At 43.3% G+C, this 22178-nt stretch overlaps 1 protein-coding gene across 2 annotated transcripts in view; it reads left to right on the forward strand.

Annotated features, from left to right (window-relative positions):
• Window positions 1–20870, forward strand: part of NTRK3 (neurotrophic receptor tyrosine kinase 3) — a 408224-nt gene extending 387354 nt beyond the window's left edge. For both annotated transcript variants that reach the window (XM_082198419.1, XM_082198420.1), the window contains 2 exons: window positions 15960–16118; window positions 20178–20870. In XM_082198419.1, the coding sequence (XP_082054545.1) occupies window positions 15960–16118; window positions 20178–20363 (345 nt within the window). In that variant the 3' untranslated portion in view covers window positions 20364–20870. The remainder of the gene's footprint in view (window positions 1–15959; window positions 16119–20177) is intronic.
• The last annotated feature ends 1308 nt before the right edge of the window (window positions 20871–22178 follow it).

Raw genomic sequence — 22178 nt, forward strand, 5'->3', positions numbered from 1 at the left:
ACAATTGTGGAACCATTCCATGTTGGTTCACAAGAGATTGACTAAATGCCAGTCTGGTAGGTTTAGATGAGGCAGCATTGATTTAATGAGGACCATCCATCTATCCATCATAAAGGGACTTTCACCTTGTCAGAACAGTGAGAAGGAGAGAGAACTGTCAAAGTTTGTAGAGCAGCATGCAGCAAGTTCTTGACAATGCTCGCAGTAGATTTTATTGTGTGTCCAGACCATTGTTCAATAGGCCACATTCATGTCATACATTTAAAGCACTTAGGATCCCACTTTAAACAGCCATGACTTTCCACAAATAATTCTGGGAGTTTTAGATTGTTATGAGTGCTGAGAGTTGTTTGGATACCCACAGAGCTACAATTTCCCTCACAGAGCTACAGTTCTCAGAGTTTCATGTGAAGAGGGATTTGCAGTTAAGCCACTCTGGAATGCAATCTCGCTTGGATTCTTTTAAGAGTCAGATGGTGGGGAGTGGTATAATTATCTAAATACCCAAATTCCATCCACACCTCCCTCTCCATACTGCCTGATGCCCTGTGCCCTGACACCCCAGATTGCTCCGGAACACACAACCCATCCTGTAATGATCTGGAGCTGTCTCAGCCTGACTCAAACAAAGCCCAGACCCCTCCAAATAGGCCCAATTTCATTTGGGATTTAGGCTTCAGCTGAATCCAGAGCATAGCCCTGCAATTAAATTGTTGCTCGTTGAAACCCATTGATTTGAGCCTTGCCTCTTCAATCCAGGAGATGGGTGCAATGAATCTCCCTGGATCTTCGAGTCACAATTGACTTCTTTAAATGGACCAATAGCTGAATGGAACAGCCATGGACCTGAAGACCAGAGGCAGGGGGAAACCCCAAGGGTCATCCATCAGCTTCATGGTCTGCTTCTCAGTTGCCAGAGTCATCTAGGCTGGTTGCTGCTGGAAGCAGGATGCCTGATCAGATCAACCATGATCAGACCCAGCAAAGATGCTCTTATTCTCATGTTTTTCTTGTGTCTTGTGACCATCCAATTGCTAGTTCAGTGTTCCATAGTATGGCCCAATAGATGTCAGTGTGGTGAAACCCTCAGGACTCATCACCAGACAGTGTGTGTGTGTGTGTGTGTGTGTGTGTGTGTGTGTGTGTGTGTGTTTTGGGGTGTGGGGAGAGAAAACAATTAAGGGACCAGGCGGGTTTCAGGGCTAATGCTTGCTTTTGTCTTTCACTCAGCTGCCAAATCCATTCTTTGTGAATCTGATATTAATAGAAAATAGATTTCAAAACAATCAAGTCTAATGAATTTTGAATATTATTATGATTAATGCCAAGGCAGCAGCAGAACTGATTGTGTGGCATCCAGAGGACTTTTTAAAAAGGGAGGAGTGTTGTTTAATTCATGTATACTCTTATTTAGAAGCAGATCTGGTCGGATATTTGAAGCGGCCAAACTGAGAAAAAGGCCATTGACAATCTTGGAGGCCATGGCTTGTGATGAACAAACAACACCATCTGTATAAAGTTGTTGGAATTTGCATTTTGTCAATTCCAAAGAACAGCAAATGTTATACAGAAACTATCAAAATGTCATACATATCTATATATTCTTCTGCCGCTTTCCCCCTCTCAGTGTCTCTCCCTTCTCACTCCTATACCATGGCCACTGCTATTATGCAACCTGCCTTCTATTTTTCTCCCCTGCCCTGCCCTGCCCCAACTAAATCGTAAATCCAGGTTTGTGATGCGGCACTACTGATCTTCCAGCAGGGTGTGCACGATGTCATTCTTACATTTTTATTCTATAGAGAAAGATACTGCTCACTATTGTTATTGACACTTGCAGGCCTCTTAAGCACAGCAATCATCATCTCCCATCCTCAAGTCTGAGATGTGAATTGGGAGTGAGATGAAGCAGGGATATGGTGAAATGGCTGCTGTTGTCACAAAGGCACTGGTGGCTCCTTAGAACAAGGGAAGACAGTGATATTCCTTTATGCCATTCCAAGGAGAATGGCTTCCAAGTGTTGCAGGGTCCCCGACTGCTATTGTCTTTCCTCTCAGCAGTCTGGTGATGCTGTGTTATGACAAATTTCATTCTCTGTAGAGCAACTTCTATTATTTCTTTCAGACTTTGTTTCAGGCACATCTGTTGAACCGTGAATGTTGCAGTCAGACACTCTGGAAGAGAAACGATTGTCAGCTTTTCACTTAGGTATTAGCTCATTGGCTGTTTATATTGAGCCACCTCAGCAGGTGTTCATGTTAGCAATGGACGCCAATCTGTTTGGGCAAAAGGACCTCTGCCTCACCAACCTGACTCTGATCTCAGCCAGACCCCACCTACCTGCCTTCTTATTTATGCCCAGTCAAGGGTGTGGCTTTGGCTGTCAGCTTCCTCCTCTTCCTTAGTCTTAGTGTTGCCCTTGCAGAACCTATAGGGGAGGAGGATGAAGATAAAGCAAGAATAAGTTGTCTCCCCATGTTATTGGTGCTGGCTCCAGTTACTTTTGGGGCTCCCCGCCTTCTGCTCTACCACTCACAATGGGTACCAGCCATCACTGAAAATTGGGCCAGAAGTCTATTGAATTTCCCACACATTCCCTCTCCTCTCCCCGCAAAATTGTACTAAGAATATATAAACCACCCTCTATGTTATTGTCAGCATTTCTAAACAGCACATGTGAGAAAGGGCTCTTAGGTGTAGATGTCTTGCTGAGCCGAAGTGATTTATCTCAGGCTCTTTTGAGGTAGCAGACTTTCACTTCGAGCAACAACCCCTGCATCTCTTCATTTGCATAGGTAATTGGCAGCTTCTTAATGGCTCATTAGGATTGCTCAAAACCATAGGATAAAAACAAACCTAACAGAGCAGAGAGGAAGGAGGTGGAGGGAAGGACAGGGTCCCCTCTTGCAAATTAGCACTGCTAAATTCAAGTTGATTTCAGAATTATGGGTCATAAACCAAGCAGATAGCTAAATGAACCATACATTTTAAAAAATAAAAGGGGGGGAGGTTTCCTCCCAATTACAATTCTGGGCCTTAGCATCAAGAGTTGGAGCAATTCAAAATGTGCATCTCTAGGAAAGACAAACAAAATCTTTCAGTTGCATTGTGGCCACATCCATATGATACATTTAAAGCACTATTGCGGCTTCCCCCAAAGGACAGCCCTCTTCCCTTCACAGAACTACAATTCTCAGAATGGTTTAGCAACCAATCCTTCTTGGACCATAAAGAAGGCTGATGGCCGAAGAATTGATGCTTTTGAATTATGGTGCTGGAGGAGACTCTTGAGAGTCCCATGGACTGCAAGAAGATCAAACCTATCCATTCTGAAGGAAATCAGCCCTGAGTGCTCACTGGAAGGACAGATCCTGAAGCTGACCGTATACTTTGGCCACCTCATGAGAAGAGAAGACTCCCTGGAAAAGACCCTGATGTTGGGAAAGATTGAGGGCACAAGGAGAAGGGGATGGCAGAGGACAAGATGGTTGGACGGTGTTCTCGAAGCTACCAGCATGAGTTTGACCAAACTGCGGGAGGCAGTGGAAGACAGGAGTGCCTGGCGTGCTCTGGTCCATCGGGTCACGAAGAGTCAGACACGACTAAACAACTGAACAACAACAACAATTTTCAACACCCTTGACAAACTACAGCTTTCAGAATTCTTTAGGGGAAGCCATGACCTTTTAAAGTTCTATCAAACTTCTTTAAATGTATGGTGTGAATGTGGCCTGTGTCTTCCTTGAGCAAATCTGCCTCACACCTTCCCTTTCTTACTGTGTACTTTCCCTATGTTCATCTCGTGTAGAAATCATTTGAGTCCTTCCCTCAGACTTGCCTTGGGACTTGGCAGGTTTGGAGTTTCGGGATTAGTGATGCCAACCAAATTAAAAGGCTGAGAACTCTTCTAGTTTACAGGACCCAGATGTGTCCTCAGGAGACCTTGACATTCTTGTTCAAAAGCAAATCAATATTATTTTGAGTTTGTGCTGCTTTCATGCTTGTGAAGCCTGTTTTCATCAGACTAGGAGCTCAACCTCGATGCCTTAAAGTCAGTCAAGAAGCAAATCCAGAATGAGGACTGCGAGCACTGTAGTTAATGCTGTATCAACATCCATCGTGGGGGCTTTCTAAAGTCTCGAAATATTCTGATGTGGTTATTGATCTAATAGAAAAGCATAGAAAATTATGCGGACAAATTGGATGGGGAAATTTGGTTCTCCCTCTCACTTGACCTCACTGCTACTTCCTGGGAGGAAGAGGTGGACAAGCGAGGTGATGCATGCGGATAAGCGAGGTGTCAGCATGCCGTAGACACACTGGAAGAGCCAATCTGGTGCTTCTGCTGGTGCTTTAGCAAGATGCCAACCTCACCACTTCCTTGTCCTTCCCACTCTCTCCTCCACCCCCACTTAGCGCCAACCTCTGCTATTGTTTAAACCAGCCACTTTTTGCCTTTCAGTATTCCTCCATTTTTAGTGTACTCAAACTTCTTTCTCTTCCATTCCTCAGCTGCCTTGTGTATGAGAGATGAGGGATTCAGAGCCCTCAAATATTTGATGGTACCTTCGCGTATCACCATCCTCCTCCTGCTACTGGATCTAGTCATGGTCAGCAGCCTGGATAGCTTTAGAAAGGGATTAGATAAATTCACAGAGAATAAACCTATCAGCGGCTACTACTCTATTATTAATAATGGCTGTACTAGATGGACCATTGGTCTGATCCAGCAGGACTCTCCTTCTGTTCTTATTTATGGAGTTACAGCTCATAGCCTAAGGAAATACATTAAAGGAATTTTGCTTGATTTCACTCAAGATGTAACTATCAAAGAAATATGTATTATGATCACGTTAGCAGCTGCAAAAACTGTATGCTAAGCAGTGGGTGATAAAGAGTGTGCTGGAGCAGAGAGACTATCTGAGGAAAGTCTGACAAATCCAAGAAATGCCGTGTGTGTGTGCGTGTGCATGCACGCACATGCACGCGCGCACATACACAAATATATAATTGGGGAAAGGAGGGCAAATATGATTAAATAGTGCTTACAGAAAATTAGCCCCCAATGGAATAACAAATATGGATACATTCCTTGATATGAATAGCAAACTCAGTTCTCCCACGGCTGGTCCTCATCTATACAAAACAGTAGCATCCATGTGCATGATGGAGTCACCAGCACACTTTGGGGAATGGAGATGGTATTTTGTGATGCCAAGCTTATCTGCACAGATTCTCTCGCTGCCACACACATTGCTGTCTTGCTTCTTGAATTCAATGAGAAACAAGCTATTTTGTTACAGGTTCCATGAAAAATATAAAAAAATTCAGCATACTATATGGATTATATGTGGATTATTTTACATATCATATTATAGGTGTATATGGTTTCCTAAAGTAATTCACATGTAAACAGATACAGGTAATAATGCATATAACTGTATAAAAATACTCATGTACTGTCAGGGACCGGGCAGAGGAGGAATGGTGGAGACCACCTCCCCAGCCTGACCCTTCCAGAGAAGAGGAAGGCAGTTTAGAATTACAACAGGGGTTTGAGGGAGGTCACCGCTCAGAGGCAGATGAGGGGGAACGTTGGAAAATAATGGGAGAGGAAGAAGAGGAAGAGGAAGCAACAGGGGGTGACAGCTGATGGACACAGTGTCTTTAGAAAGCATTCCAGACTCCCCCCTCTCCCAGAACCTGGTGAGCCTTGAAAGTAGGAGAGCAAATAGCTCAAAGACAGAAGGCACTTCTCAGTACCCGTAGTAGAGACGAATGAGGAAGTGGAAGAGATGGGGGGAGGTGGAGATTCACTCGGGACAATGCTATTATCCAAGAGGCTGGGTTTTATAGCCTCTCTCTGTAAATACTGAATAAAAAGTGGACAGTAAGAACATCCTTGTCTTTGTATGTTTCTGGACAACCGGTCGTGGGAGTTACTGGCAGCAGCCTGACATATACTTATAAAATTATGGTGCGGAAATATAGTACCATGTGGGGCTTGATTCTTTTATATGTATTTGGCATCAGTCTGCCCTCTGCCAGCCCTGCCTTCCTGCCTTCTTACTTACAACCAGTCCAGGGGGTGGATCTGGTTGTCAGCTTCCTCCTACTTAGTGTAGAATTCTGCACAGAGGAAGATAGGTGCAAAAGTAGCATTAATTGCCTCTGCATATCATTGGCTCTGGCTCAACATACTGTTGGACTCCTTACCTTCTTGCCTACCAGCCACAGGCACTAACTACCACTTGTGCAGATTCTACTGATTCCCTAGCCAGTCTAGAAGGCTGAGGAATGGCTTGATTTTCATCCAATCAGCACTCAGCTCCCTCCTTCTCTGCCTCAGAGATGCCTGTCATTGGTTCTGGCTCTACCTATTGTTGGCATTCCACCCTACCTGTCTCAGTGGGCACTACCTGCAATATTGCATACAATATTGCAGATCATTAAACAGCAATTGATCGAGCTGGAAACCACATAACCCTGTGCGTAAACCTGTTTCAAACAGATTCCCCCTCCAACTCTGCTAGTGAACCCCAGGATTTGCAGAAGTATTTTTTTAAAAAATAGAGGGGAAACCCCAAAGGGAATTATAACCTCAAAATAGTTCACTGAGGATGGCTGGAGGACAGCTGTCTCAGTCATCTGGGGCTCTCCATGCTCCAGCCTTTGGTTTCTGGTCCCCACCTGGCAAAGCTAGTAATGGGTGTGTGTAAAATGGCAAATATGCAATTAATCTGCTACATAACTATGTACCTATTAATGTCAAGTTGCTTTCTTTTGTAATAATTTTTATTTGGTTTTACAAATATAAATTTATAACAATCCAAATTACATACCCATATTTCGAGATTTCTCCTAATCTCTGGACTTCTCACATTCTCCTCCATGGGTCCTATTGTACACCCTCTCAACTGCATTATTATTTCACAATCCATATCTTGTATCTTTCCATATTGTCCATAATATTCACTACATTACAAGTGTTATTAAAATCCTGCCAGTATTTTCCTCTGCTTATAGTGGTCTCCTAGATAAATTATAAAATTTTCCCATTCTTTATTGAAGTTTTGGTCTTCTTGGTTCCTGAGCCTTCCAGTCAGTTTTGCCATTTTGGCATAGTCCCACAGCTTGGTTTGCCATTCCTCTCTGGCAGGGACTTTGTCTTCTTCCCAATTCTGGGCTAGTAATGTCAAGTTGTTTTTCAAACGAAGAGGAGGAATTCTTAAGAGCTATGTGTGCTATTGAGCCCCAGGTGGCAATTTGTGAAAGGAAGTGGTGCTCTACTTTGTTCTGTGCCGCAGACAAATGGAGGGTCGCCAGCTCAGGTGGAATCAGGTGGCCTAAGAGGCCAGTGTTTTTCTTATTTCAAAGATATTTCAAATATTTTTCAAATGCTTTTTATTTGGGACCTTATTAGAGAAAGGTGAGTAAGAGGTGACATGGTGGAAGCTTATAGAATTAGGCATGAAACCAAAAAAGCAGATGGGGAAAATCTTTCCACCCTCTCTCATAAAACTAGAACTCATTCACATCCAATGAAGTTGATTGTTAGAGGATTCAGGACAGAGAAAAGAAAGTTATTCAAACAACCTCCCACAGGAGGCAGTGATGACCACCAACTTGGATGGCTTTCAGAGAGGATAGGACAAATTCATGGAGGTTAGAGATATCGATGGCTACTAGCTTGGATAGGGATGTAGTGGTTCGAATCCCCATGACAGGGTGAGCTCCCATTGCTCGGTCCCTGCTCCTGCCAACGTAGCAGTTCAAAAGCACATCAAAGTGCAAGTAGATAAATAGGTACCGCTCCGGCGGGAAGGTAAAGAGCGTTTCCGTGCGCTGCTCTGGTTCGCCAGAAGCGGCTTAGTCATGCTGGCCACATGACCCGGAAGCTGTACGCCTGCTCCCTCGGCCAATAAAGCAAGATGAGCGCCGCAACCCCAGAGTCGGCCACGACTGGACCTAATGGTTAGGGGTCCCTTTACCTTTACCTTTACTAGCTAGGATTGCTATGCTCTGCCTCCACAGTCAGAGGCTGTAGCACTTCTGAACACCAACTGCTGGAAAACCACAGGAGGGAAGAGTGTGCTCAAATCCTACTTGTGGGTTTCCCAGAAGCATCTGGTTGGCCATTATGAGACTGGATGGGTCAATGACCCGATCCAGCAAGTTCTTATTATGTTCTTACTGAAGTTCGACCATGAAGTCTTTGAGAGGGCTTATGATTAAAAATAAAGTATTTAAACACAGGAAGCTGAATATCAGACCAGTGAATGATATAGTAAAAAGGCCAGGATTTGGCGTGGTGTGCACTAATATTGTTTGGATCACTGGATTAGCAGTGGCCTGGAGGGAGTTAGCAATTATGTTATTTACTTTGGTTGGGCTGTTTTGTCTGTGCTACTTATTAGTACCTATGCCCTTCATATCCAATTTCTAATCTTTGAATTATTTACCTAATTGTCAGTGTATTGGCAAAGATTTGACACTGATGTTGCTTGGATCACCAGATTAACACCACCCTTGGCAGCCATATCATGAGAAACTTAGTCCAAACGCACATCCACTGAAATTCTAAAGGAATCCTTGACTGCCCTGAGAACGAGGCAGAAAAATGGAAGCCTCTTTCGCAGAAGAGGAAACCCTTTGAGAAATTGCAGTACAGGTTTTTTGACACGGCCCTGGTGCTAATTTGAATACCAGCAAGATAAGTTAAGCATGGCATGGCGACGTTAAAGAACCAATATCATTTCCCAGTCATTTTGCATTCCGGTCCCCACTCCTCACCCTCTCCCATCCCTGTTACCACAAGAACCTGCAGCTTCTCCTTCTCCCTCTCCCTCTCAACATACTCCAGATTGATTGATTGACTAGTGCAAATGCTCAGCTTCCCATGTACAGAAAATACATAATGATTCTCTCTAGAGCCAAGGACGTGAAATGTAAATTCCTCTACAAAAGAGGGGAAAACAAAGGCTGTTTTCATACTGAGGCTTGTTAAGCTCTGCACAGTTTTATTCCAGTGCCTTTGGCAATGCATGCTGCTCCTGGTGACTCCAGGTGCTGCAGGCCGGCATGGAAATTTGTGCTCAGCGGATTATGCTGTTCTTGAAAGAATCCTCCGGTGCTCCAAATGTATTTCAGCCAGGACAAGCGGATTTATCTTCCTCCTTGGCCACAGCTCCCATAACATCCAGCTCACATTGATTGCCAGCAGGTTGCCTGCCTTAGCCAAGCAGTTTTGGGGGGAGAAGAGAGGTCTTCTTTGTAATTCTGAGCTTTACGTTCTGGAGCTGGCTTGGCATAGCAGGTAAGAGACTGAGGTCAGGAATTCCCGGCTCCAAATCTCACACCTGCTATGAACTCACTAGGGTCCCCTCAAAACTCCTTCCTCATTATGCATTCAGAATGATTTGTGCACGTGATGGTATTGGGGCAGTTATATGTGATCAATACTGTTTGCACCTGCAAAAGTTTCCAGGGAAGACATGATGCTTAGTTTCCAACCGGTGCATGCCCCAGAAATTAATACTGAAATCCTGTAACTTTTTATACAAATGTTTCAGGCGGGGGAGAAGTGGGGATAGTCCCACTTTTGTTGTTCTGTTGTGCAAAAATGTCATTCCACACAGCGATAATGCAGTAATGCAGTTCTTCCTGAGGCTTAGTCAGACGTAGAGGAGATAGGAGAGCCTTCTTCAAATATCTAAAGGGCTACCATGTGGAAGCTGGAACAAGCTTGTTTTTTTCTGCTTGAGAGGGTAAGACCCGAACCAAAGGATTCAAGTTACAAGAAAATATATCCTGACTGAAAATCAGGAAGAACTTCCAGACAGTAAGAGCTGTTCAACAGTGGAACGGATTCTCTCAGAAGGTGGTACACTCTCCTTGGAAGTTTTAAGCAGAGGTTGGATGACCACGTGTCATGGATGCTATAGTTGTGATTCTTGCATTTCAGTGGGTTGGAATAGATGATCCTCAGAGTCTCTTCCAACTCTGTGATCCTATGATTCATTGGAATTAAAAACTGCATCTCTAAGGCCCTATTCAAGTACCTCCCTCTGATGGGAATAACTGTATGAAAGGAAATAGGATCCTTTCCCTCTGTCACATTACTATTGGGATTTACTTCTTTCTGACATGTATAAGATTGTAATGTAAACCTTATTGCTCTAAAACAGCAATGTATTATTTCCTTACAGTACACCACATTTATGTAGACTTTATGAAGGTCTATATTACCAGTGTTCTTTCTTAACCACATGTAGGTTTTTTGTAAGTATGCAAATGACTTGATTTATGCAGTTACTCAAACATACTTATCTCTAGAATTATTGTTTCTTGCACTGAAGGAAAATGGATAGTCTTTCCCCTACACACACACTTCTAAACGCTGGCATCTCCATATCTCTCAAAGCTGCGAATATCTTATTCCTTTCTTAAATTATGTGTTCAATAATTTTCGTGGTTTTCTATTTCTTCCAGTTCAGTCTGGTGTATTATCTATGACCGTATTCATATCACCTCCTAAAATAATTTCCCTTGCATCAAAATCTATTACAATGTTTGCAAGGCTCTAACAAAAATAATAATCTTTTGCTCAGTATTGAGTATATATTCTCAGTTTCATCCCTTGATGTTCTCCTTTTGTTACAACATATCGATCAGCTGTATTCAAACAGGCACTGCTAATCTCGATAAATTGAGTTTCTTTAAATAAATAGCTGCTCCTTGTCTGTGTTATACTAGATGCAGCAGAAATGCCCCAATTTGTCATCCCCCTCTTAATATCTGTAGGTGATATGGGCATGGGTATTTGTTGGGATGTGGGTTGTCTGTGTGTACCCTGAATTGTTAGGTGAATCAGGGAAGCTTCTCACATTCCTGAGTTGGAGGACTCTACAGTGGTACCTTGGCTTACAGACACTTCAGGTTACAGATGCTTCAGGTTACAGACTCCGCTAACCCAGAAATAGTACCTTGGGTTAAGAACTTTGCTTCAGGATGAGAACAGAAGCCGTGCAGCAGTGGCGCAGCGGCAGTGGGAGGCCCCATTAGCTAAAGTGGTGCTTCAGGTTAAGAACAGTTTCAGGTTAAAAATGGACCCCTGGGATGAATTAAGTTCTTAACCAGAGGTACCACTGTATTAACAAGGCATCACAAGGTGAATCAGGGTTTCCTACTCAGGACTCTGGTTTTGCAAGGGTTCTAAATCTCATGGAGAGCCTTTATGAGTAGATATGAGGCTCCTTGTTTCAGACACCACCCTCTGACCCATGTTTTCTGATTTCTTTTTTTTCTGGTGTAATTCTGTACACAGTTAACAAAACTTGCCTCATTGGCGGATGTCACAATTCCTGCTGGATAACTGTTTCTCATCCCTGCTTTGCTGCTGTCATTTCCCATTGCTGGTTCCCACAATGCTATTCTGTTTATGTTCCAGTAGGAATGCAATGATCTTGATTCATTACTTGCACATAACTCACTGCAACTTGATTAATTTCATGTGTCCCAATGAATCACTTCTACCTTTCTCAAAACGGTGACTAATTTCCCAATCGGAAACAACCATGTCTTCAAAGAAGTATGATATAAACCTACTTTGAAAGCCCTGAGCAGATACCCTTGAGGCCAAGGATAATTGTTGATTAACTATACAGAGGTAGAAGTGGGGTCAGCTCTGTTGGCCCCACTCCTGGATTTCCCAAGCCTCCCAGTCTGGTTCTCCCATTTACTGAAGTGGGAGAAGGGGAGAGAAAGGAACTGGAGAAGTTTTGAAAGATGTGGATGGTTCCAGAGGGAGTGAAAAATTGGAACCCAAACATTTTACATTTATATTTATTTGCGGCTTAGTCATGCTGGCCACATGACCCAGAAGCTGTACGCTGGCTCCCTCGGCCAGTAAAGTGAGATGAGCGCCGCAACCCCAAAGTCGGTCACGACTGGACCTAATGGTCAGGGGTCCCTTTACCTTATTCATTTCTATTTATGAATGACTTTCTATGAATCATTTCATCCCACTTTCAGTACTGGGATTCCCCTGAATGAAGGCAATAAGGATGCAGGAAAAATTTGATTCAGTTTGCACTGGAAAAGCCAACACTTTCCTAAATTATATATGTCTTGAAACACTACCATCGTTCAAAATTTGCCCTTACCTACCTTTTTGCAATGCAGTTCTCCCGCCAAGTAATGTCTACAAACCTGCATATAGTAGGCTGGATGTGCATGCAAATGTATATATTAGTGAAAAAATATATACAAAAGAAGGCATTCTGTCGGGGGAAAGAGATTTGCATTCATGAAATGCATGTATTTGTTTTGTTTATTTATTGCTTTTATATACTGCCAAGGCACCCATGAAAATAACATGTATATTAAAAGAATAAAAACACGAACATGCTGATGAATTGTCATGAGTACTTTTATAAAAAAGTACACTAGTTCGAGATGACATTGCAATGGAAGGAAGGTTCCATGCAGCCCTGCTGAAATAACATAGGAGACAGAGAAACTGAAAGAGCAATGGGTATTATAAAGACATGGATAGGATAAAAGACCTGGCAGCCGGCAAAATTTGTGTGTGTGTGTGTGTGTGTGTGTGTGTGTGATTATGTTTAGTTGTCTAGTTATATTTTGTTATGAAAACCAATAAGAAAATTATTGAAAATTATTGTACACTGATGTGGAAATGATGGAGAACTAAATTTAAGCCTGGGGAAAACGAGAAAGGGAGACAAACTGAAACAGACAGAATTGCCCACCCCTAATAAATGGTAAGCTAGGTCTTCACTTCCACAATTCTCTGCAGATGACCTGGCTGATGTGTGGCATTGGGGATCAGGGCTAGCTTACACGATGCCTCTTCCATGTGTTTGATTATCCCCAGAATTAATATTGCCTCTGCATGGCTTATGAGTTCTATTAAAGAAAGTGCAGAATGCACAAATTTCATTTCAAATGATTTTGATGTCCTTGTGATTCATCTGTAAACATAATCCAAAACATTAAGGGTAACTCATGACTTTGCAGAATGCGATGCACTATAAGAGAAGTGTTGCATGGTGCACATTTAGATTGCATAATATTGCTCCAGTCCCCTTATGAAATTAATCAGCCAAAGTGCTAAACCCATCCAATATTCAGTGCTTATTTTCCTCTTTTTAAAAAAGAAGCACATTATATAAATCACTTCCCAGCTCTTGTTAATTGTACAGCTTAGCAGCAGAGCCCAAACTCTATAGCATAGTCCGGTAGCGACTACAATACATAGCTGTGAATGTTTCAGCTTCTTTCTGTTTACTCAGATGTTTCCTTCAGTAGTTGTCATTTAGTCCATAGCAGTTGATAAGCCAGGGGTCTTAAGCAGTCTATTCATCAATTAACTGTAAATCTCAGTTTAATACGCAGGACTTCAGAGGTCCTGCTCTATGGACATAGCTTAGCCTTGACCAAAAAAAGAGTACTGATCAGATTCTTCTTTTCCTGTTGGCCAGGTGGGGAAATGTTGTTCTCTAACAGGGATGTTGGAAAATTCTGACAGAAAGAGAAATGGGGGCAAAAATTGCTGATACAGTGGTACCTCGGGTTAAGTACTTAATCCGTTACGGAGGTCGGTACTTAACCTGAAACTGTTCTTAACCTGAAGCACCACTTTAGCTAATGGGGCCTCCTGCTGCCACCATGCTGCCGGAGCACAATTTCTGTTCTCATCCTGAAGCAAAGTTCTTAACCTGAAGCACTATTTCTGGGTTAGTGGAGTCTGTAACCTGAAGCTTATGTAACCTGAAACATATGTAACCTGAGGTACCACTGTTTTCGCTTTTGATGCTGCGAATGAAAATTAATCCAGTGAATACAACCAGTATTTGCTGCTGTAAACGATACAGAATTGATTAAGACCCAGCCCTCTCATTGGCATTGTGTTTCCTTTCCATTTAAATGAATCGGGTGGAATTTAATTAACTAATTATGAAAGTTTTGTAAATTCATCACAGGATGAATAAGGCCATTTTTTTGGCAAAAGCCCTAACTGTAGCGGAATAGAAACAGCGCTGCGTGGCATGAATAAAGGGCTGGGAAGAAAATGATGCCTCTTTACATCCCTATTTTCAAATAAGGAATTTGAGACAGGGGCTTCTTTAGCTCAGCCCATGCTATTCTGCAACCTCTCTTTGAATCCCAAGGGCAGGCCTTCAAAATCTTTCCCAGACTTTGCTCATTTTGTACGCATAAATCCAGGCTGTTTTCCCCTCTGCTTTTATGCATCCACCTGGTGCACAGAAATAACTTTAAAAAAAGAGGGAGGAAACTGGTCCCAGAACTATTTCCCCCCTCCCTCCTGCAATCCCCAAGAGGGCTGGAGCCATGATGCAGATGTTTCAAGAGCTGGGCAACCATCAGTGCTTCAGAAGCACAACGAGTCTTTTAATCTCCCTTGTTATGCTCCCATTACCATAGTATATGTAAGGGCCGGCTCGTCTTCCAAAGACTGCAGCTGCAAGTTACTCGTGTGCGCATACCATGACTTCAAGTGGATTGATGCCATTTTATAGACTTTATAAAGAGAGAGCAAGCCAAAAGAGAACAGCCTAGCGCAAAAATAGCCATAATAGGCATAATAGGAAAATCGGCTCGTGCTTTAAAAAGTAAGTAATTTAAAGCAGGAAATCCAAATGCCTTTTCAGATTTCTATGTCTCGTCATCAAGCTGCATCCATGCCAAGAATCAGTGGAAGCACGAGAAGGGAAAGGTGAAGAACGTGTTGTTAAGATTCCACAGAATCTGAGTGTTATTAATTTATGTTAAGAGCTCATACAAGTTTCTAGGCCAGGGGTCAGCAAACTTTTTCAGCAGGGGGCCGGTCCACTGTCCCTTAGAACTTGTGGGGGGCCAGACTATTTTTTTGGGGGGGGATATGAATGAATTCCTATGCCCCACAAATAATCCAGAGATGCATTTTAAATAAAAGCACACATTCTGCTCATGTAAAAACACCAGGCAGGCCCCACAAATAACCCAGAGGTGCATTTTAAATAAAAGGACACATTCTACTCATGTATAAACACGCTGATTACCAGACTGTCCGCGGGCCGGATTTAAAAGGTGATTGGGCCGGATCCAGCTCCCAGGCCTTAGTTCTAGGCCTTCAGAATCGCAAGGCTGCAAGGGCAAAAGCCAAAAGTGGAGATGCCTCCCTCTCACATCTTGCGCCTGTAGCCTTTTCATTTCTCCCCCTGTTCAGTATAATAGAACAATGATCCTCCCTTACACTGAATAGGTGGATATTTAAAAGGTATAGTAGTGGGTCGTTTTCTGTGTTAGCTTGGGGAAAATGATCCAAGATCAGGGGTAGGCAACCTAAGGCCTGGGGGCCAGGGCCGGCCCAATCGCCTTCTAAATCCAGCTCACAGACGGTCCGGGAATTAGCGTGTTTTTACATGAGTAGAATGTGTCCTTTTATTTAAAATGCATCTCTGGGTTATCTGTGGGACCTGCCTGGTGTTTTTACATGCGTAGAATGTGTGCTTTTATTTAAAATGCATCTCTGGGTTATTTGTGGGGCACAGGAATTCATTCATTATTATTTTTTCAAAATATAGTCCAGCCCCCCACAAAGTCTGAGGGATGGTGGACTGGCCCCCTGCTGAAAAAGGTTGCTGATCCCTGTCCAAGATAATCCACTTTTCTCTCTAGTTTATTTCCATGTTTAATCCAAGACAACTTGGGGAGACCTCTCTCATCTCTACCCAGGATATCGTCAAAGCCTCCTTTGCTGTAATAAGCTAGCATCTTGGAAAGAAAGAATGTAGCTGAGACATTCTCCCAGAGTTACTAGTGTTCAATTTGTGTATGTAACATTCAATGATCTCAAAGCTGAACTTGACTATGGTCTGTTCTCTTACAGTTCTAATAACCAAAGTCTTGTTGTGTCTTCTGCTCCATCATGCAGGTTGGAGGACATACCATGCTCCCGATCCGTTGGATGCCTCCTGAGAGCATCATGTACCGCAAATTCACGACAGAGAGCGACGTCTGGAGTTTTGGGGTGATCCTCTGGGAAATCTTCACATACGGGAAGCAGCCATGGTTCCAGCTGTCAAACACAGAGGTATTGGGCATGTGGAAGTGGGTGGGTATGGGAAACACATGTAAAAACAATCTCCTGGCACAGCAAGGGTAGTTAATACCAATTGCAGGAAGCTTTTGCCCAGCGTAGGGCTTGAACCCACAATCCTGAGATTAAGAGTCTTGTGCTCTCCCAGCTGAGCTGTCCTAGCTGGTCCAGATGCACTGAAACAGCCAAGGGAGACAAGGCCGCAATCCACTATCCGAAAGCTTGGATAGGCAGAGACCAATGAAAATTGTAGGAAATCTTTGTAGCAGCTGAGCAGGTGGCAAGCAAGCAAGTTTCCCAATTCTACCCCTCACCCCCATAGTCCTGGGTTTCAGCATCCTTCCAGTTAGAACCGCACGATGATAAAATAACCTTGTAGGGAATTATGGAAGAAGAGAAAAACCTGTTAAGAGAGAACTGCTAGACTACATTTAGAGGTATCTGCAGAAATATCTTGTAAGGCTTAGCAGGAGATGCGACTCATGTGGTGTGAGATGCAAAATTGACTGAGGTGTGAGGGATGGAAATTTGTCCTTCTGTGTACCTATTAGATTTTCAGCTCTGCCTTTTAAAAAAAGGGGTGTGCATTTTCTGCTTTCCAGATAAGCATTCCTTAATTTGTAGACAGAGAATAATTGAAGGTGTTTATTTCTATGCCTAATGCAGGTCCTTCTATGCTCTCAGTGTTGCCTGTTACTGTCATTTAACATATCAAACACAACACACACACCCCATGCATTTGTGGAAAACACTTGGCCTAGGTTTGATGTGTGAGTTTGGCAGGAGGAATATCCAATCCTGTTTCCAGAAAAGCTGGTCTTAGGTGCAGCTGAGGGAAGAAATGATGTAAGTGTGTCATTTGGAAACAATTCAGAATATTTTCAAGGTTTGCTTTTGAAGTTTGACTGTGAGGGATGCTCTTGAAAGACCTACAGATCTTGTGGGTAGGGACATAGCTTAGAATGTTAGAAGAACAGTAAAGGTAAAGGTAAAGGGACCCCTGACCATTAGGTCCAGTCGTGGCCGACTCTGGGTTGCAGCGCTCATCTCGCTTTATTGGCCAAGGGAGCCGGCATACAGCTTCTGGGTCATGTGGCCAGCATGACTAAGCCACTTCTGGCGAACCAGAGCAGCACACAGAAACGCTGTTTACCTTCCGGCTGGAGCAGTACCTATTTATCTACTTGCACTTTGATGTACTTTTGAACTGCTAGGAGTTGGTAGTAGCAGGGACCGAGCAATGGGAGCTCACCCTGTCACAGGGATTCATGGAAAAGCATCTCCTTTACATGCAGAAGGTCCCTGACATCTCCTGGTGAGGTTGGGAGAGAACAATGCCCAGAACCCTGGAGAGCTCCTGCCAGTCAGTGTACACAGTACTGAGTTAGATGGACAAATGATCTGGCTCAATATAAGGCAGCTTCCTATGTTCTTGTGTTTGGGGAAGGACCATAGCTCAATGGTACAGCATCTGTTTTGTTTGTAGGAGGTTCCAGGTTCAGTCCCCAGCATCCTCAGATAGGGCTGGGAATGTCTCCTGCCTGAAACCCTGGAAAGCTGTTGCTGCCTGTCAGTGTGGACAATACGAAGCTATGTGGATCAATGGTCTGACTTGGAATAAGACAGCTTCCTGTGTTGGGGCAATAAGCACTGGCCACCATAATCACATGCCTCTATCAGGTTCAATCTCTAGCATCTCCAAGTAAGGCTGTGTGTAGTGTGGAGGAGAGAAACTTTGGCTTGAAACCCTGGCAAGTCACTGCCAACTACTGTAGATAATACTGAGATAGATGGACCAATGGCCTGATTCAGTATAAGCAGCTAAGCATGGCTACTTCACATTTCATGGAAGGTGAAATTTCACTGGAACCTTGTACCTGCTATCCAACAGCAGGGCTGGAGCCACCACATTGACAGACACCTCTCCCTGACACCACTCTTGGCTTTGTGACGACATAGCTTTGTTTGCCTGTCATGTTTTTATCACCCCTCTCTCTTCCCTTTCTGTTCCACAGAATTTCTTAATCTATCTACCCTTTTTTGCTATTTATATGCAAACATCGGAATGATAACTATCTGTTTGGATGTGTGGCAGTGCCCATTACTATTCAGAAGCAATAAGCTCTGGGGACCACCCTCGCTGAGTTTGGCTGCCTTCAGTGCATTGTTTGAGATCTGCTGCTATTGGCAGTGCATGTCAGGTCATTGGGATGCCACTGCAGTGCTGCTTATGAGCTTCAGACAAGGGAGAGGAGGCAACCAGTAATAACAGCTGCCTGACAAATCCCACCCCAGTTATCTTACCTAGGAGCAAGAATGGCAAGGGGATATAGGAATAAATTCTGGAGAAACAGGTGGCCCCTGTACAATATTGTCAAGAGAATACTTACCTCCCACAAAAGCTAACTCGAGCAGGTTTTCCTATCTTTTTTTTAAATAAACAAAGCAGCAAACTAAAATGCTTCATAAAAACAGTCATAAAGGCTAGGAGAATAAAAATACACGATAAAAAAATGAAGCTAAAGAAAGAATGAACAGCATAACATTTATTACCTGGCGGGATACACGTTTCACATTTATAGAAGATATGGCAAATATTCATAAATGATGCCAGATAAAACCATATTTGGTAGGAATGTGCTAACCATGAGATAGCCCCCAAGCAGATTCAAATTCTGAGGGGTCCACCATTCCCCTGGCAGCATGTATCTTACGGGTCAGTTTTTCAGAAATGACAATAAACTTTACTTTTTAAAATGGTAAGTCCAAAGAGTAACAAAAAGTGCTCTTCCATCCTTAAGCTATTATGTAATGAGCAACAACTAGCAGATATAAAATTAATTGTTGACAATAGGTTTGGCATTAGCACCATCAAAAGCGGATAAAAGATGTAACTTAGGATCCAAAATGACATGTTTGCCAATAATAATGCTAATTCCTGTTACAGCCTGAACTTACAGAACTTGTGCATGTAGTTAAATCCCCTATGTCAGTGTGTTCCTTGTACCTTACAACCCTGCCAATGTACGGGAAAACCAGATATTACAGTATGAGCTAGTCAAACCAAGGTTAAAATCCAGCAGTAGTCCACATTCAAAGAATTCTCCCTAAAGTCAGCAGAAACACATCTGGAGGGGCAAGTGGACCTGACCTTAAGACACCGAGGTTTTGAGGTTCTTTCAGAAGAACCATTGTCATTTTTTGCAGAATATTATTGTTGTTGTTGTTTAGTCGTTTAGTCGTGCCCGACTCCTTGTGGCCCCATGGACCAGAGCACGCCAGGCACTCCTGTCTTCCACTGCTTCCCGCAGTTTGGTCAAAGTCATGCTGGTAGCTTCGAGAATACTATCCAACCATCTCGTCCTCTGTCATCCCCTTCTCCTTGTGCCCTCCATCTTCCCCAACATCAGGTTCTTTTCCAGGGAGTCTTCTCTTCTCATGATGTGACCAAAGTATTGGAGTCTCAGCTTCAGGATCTGTCCTTGCAGTGAGCACTCAGGGCTAATTTCCTTAAGAATGGATAGGTTTGATCTTCTTGCAGTCCATGGGACTCTCAAGAGTCTCCTCCAGCACCATAATTCAAAAGCATTAATTCTTTAGCGATCAGGCTTCTTTATGGTCCAGCTCTCACTTCCATACATCACTACTGGGAAAACCATAGCTTTAACTATATGGACCTTTGTTGACAAAGTGATGTCTCTGCTTTTTAAGATGCTGTCTAGGTTTGTCATTGCTTTTCTCCCAAGAAGCAGGCGTCTTTTAATTTCGTGACTGCTGTCACCATCTGCAGTGATCATGGAGCCCAAGAAAGTAAAATCTCCCACTGCCTCCATTTCTTCCCCTTCTATTTGCCAGGAGTTGATGGGACCAGTGGCCATGATCTTCATTTTTTTTTTGAAGTAAAAAAAATAAGAATCCCGGAGCAGTTTTGTTTATTGTTGTTAATAATTGTAAAATGATTAAATCACACACATGCTCATCCCAGATGGGTAAACTTTAAAAAGATGGTTTAGGGTGTATGTGACTTTTCATCTCTTCTGTTATGCATTGCAGGTCATCGAGTGCATCACCCAAGGCCGAGTCTTGGAGCGTCCTCGAGTCTGCCCCAAGGAGGTTTACGACATCATGCTGGGCTGCTGGCAGAGGGAACCTCAGCAGCGGCTGAACATCAAGGAAATCTACAAGATCCTTCACGCCCTGGGCAAAGCCACACCAATCTACCTGGACATCCTTGGCTAGCAGCGGTCCCTTTCCTCCAACACCGTTGCTCTGCCCTTCTTCTCCCCCTCCCTACCTCTCCCTTGACCTCAAGCCAACATATTCATATAAACTCAAGTGCCTGCTACACGTACAACACTGAACAAATAAAAAGACAATTACAACTTCAAACAGAAAGGTCCTGACAACCCACCTGTAAAGCAGCTTGGCTTACATATATATATATATCTAGAGATAATATATATAGAGAGAAAGATATATTCACCTCCCACCAGAAGCTGCCATTACAGGAAAATGTAAGGCGTTATAAGAAAAAAGGAGAGAGCGAGGGAGGAAAAAGAACCTACAGTATTAAAAAGAAAAAAGAAAAAAGAAAAAGGGGAAACAGGATCTTTTAACTCAAGGTGTGGAACTGTGAATCCTACTGCGCTCTTTTGGTTCCAGTTGCTGGGTGGAGCTCAACCCATTTGGGAATGCTAAGAGATAATCCCGCCAAAAAAAAAAAAAATTAAATTAAATTAAAAACTGGCAAGACTGTGCCTGATCTGTAGCTGCACTTTGTGGGCTCTGTCCCCTGGTGCAGAACTGGCAAAGACTGGGCTCTGATCCAGGGTGATGCCCCCTGGAAGAACTTCCTTTTACTGACCCCCAACCACCTTCGTATTGCCCCCCACCCAGCCCCGACTTCTACTTTCAGCATTTGGGGACAGATGCTGTTCCAAACAAGCCCCAGTTTGCTGATTCTTTCACATGTGTAGACTCTATACAGTTTTGTTTTTTGTTATTGGAACATATACAGTTCGAAAGGATTTCATCACCTACGGGTAAAAAAACAAACAAACCAGAAACAGAAAATAGCCACTAGACCACAAGGAAACAAGAATGGATGTAGTATTCCTCCTCCCCTTATTTACCGGTTTCAGTTTTTTTATACATATATAAAAATAATAGTGAATGAACCAGAGTCCTAGGAATGTTGCCAAGGTCCCGAACAGTCGTCTACGAGAACCATCCAGGGAAAAGGCATATGGGGAGAGGACAGCCTCAGCACAACCCCCTGGATCCCACCACTGGAATAAGCTTCTGTGTGTCTGCACAGATCCAGCATTCACCACCATAACCTCAATGTAGCCGTCGGTTCCAAACAGGGTGGCTTGGAAGCCATGATCTCAGTGGAGGAAGTCTGAGGAAAAGGAAGAGCAACCCATTCATATACAACCCAGCTATATATATGTGTACACACACGCACACAGGCCAAAATCTGTCTATTTCCTTATTGCCCTTCATGCTAATTTATATTGCACATTTCCGTGTACAGAATACTTTGCAATCCTCCCTTCGATCCTATTGTGGTAGGTAATGTCTATCCCTGTTTTGGATACGTTGGAGACCTAAGGCCAGCAAAGATGACAGAGAGATACTTGCCTGAAGACCACACAGTGAGTTCATGGTGAAGCACAAAGTTGAATCCAGATCTCCCCCAGCCAATGTTGAGGTCCACTGTGGGTTACACTTTTATGTCTCTCTTTTATGTCTTAACTGCAGTGAAGGATAAGTTTCTTCTTTGAAATCTGGCTGAAATACTGATTGGAGGAGCCAAGGGAATACTTATCCTAGATCAGTTGGTTGCTGCCTCTCCTCTCTCCTTCCCACCCCATCCTGCTTATCTCCTCTCCCTTCCAACTATTGCTTCAGTTTGTTGTCTCTTATATTTCTGCATGCTGGGGCGGGTGGCAGGGGTGGGTTTGGGGGCTGTGTGGCAGTAGGACATGCATCAGCACCACTTGTCCTTTCCATCTTTCCCTTCCAGTTGACATGCTTCTCATGTTGCCAGCC

The sequence above is a fragment of the Podarcis vaucheri genome, assembly GCF_965113315.1.
Source record: "Podarcis vaucheri genome assembly, chromosome: 14".
Lineage (NCBI taxonomy): Eukaryota > Metazoa > Chordata > Lepidosauria > Squamata > Lacertidae > Podarcis > Podarcis vaucheri.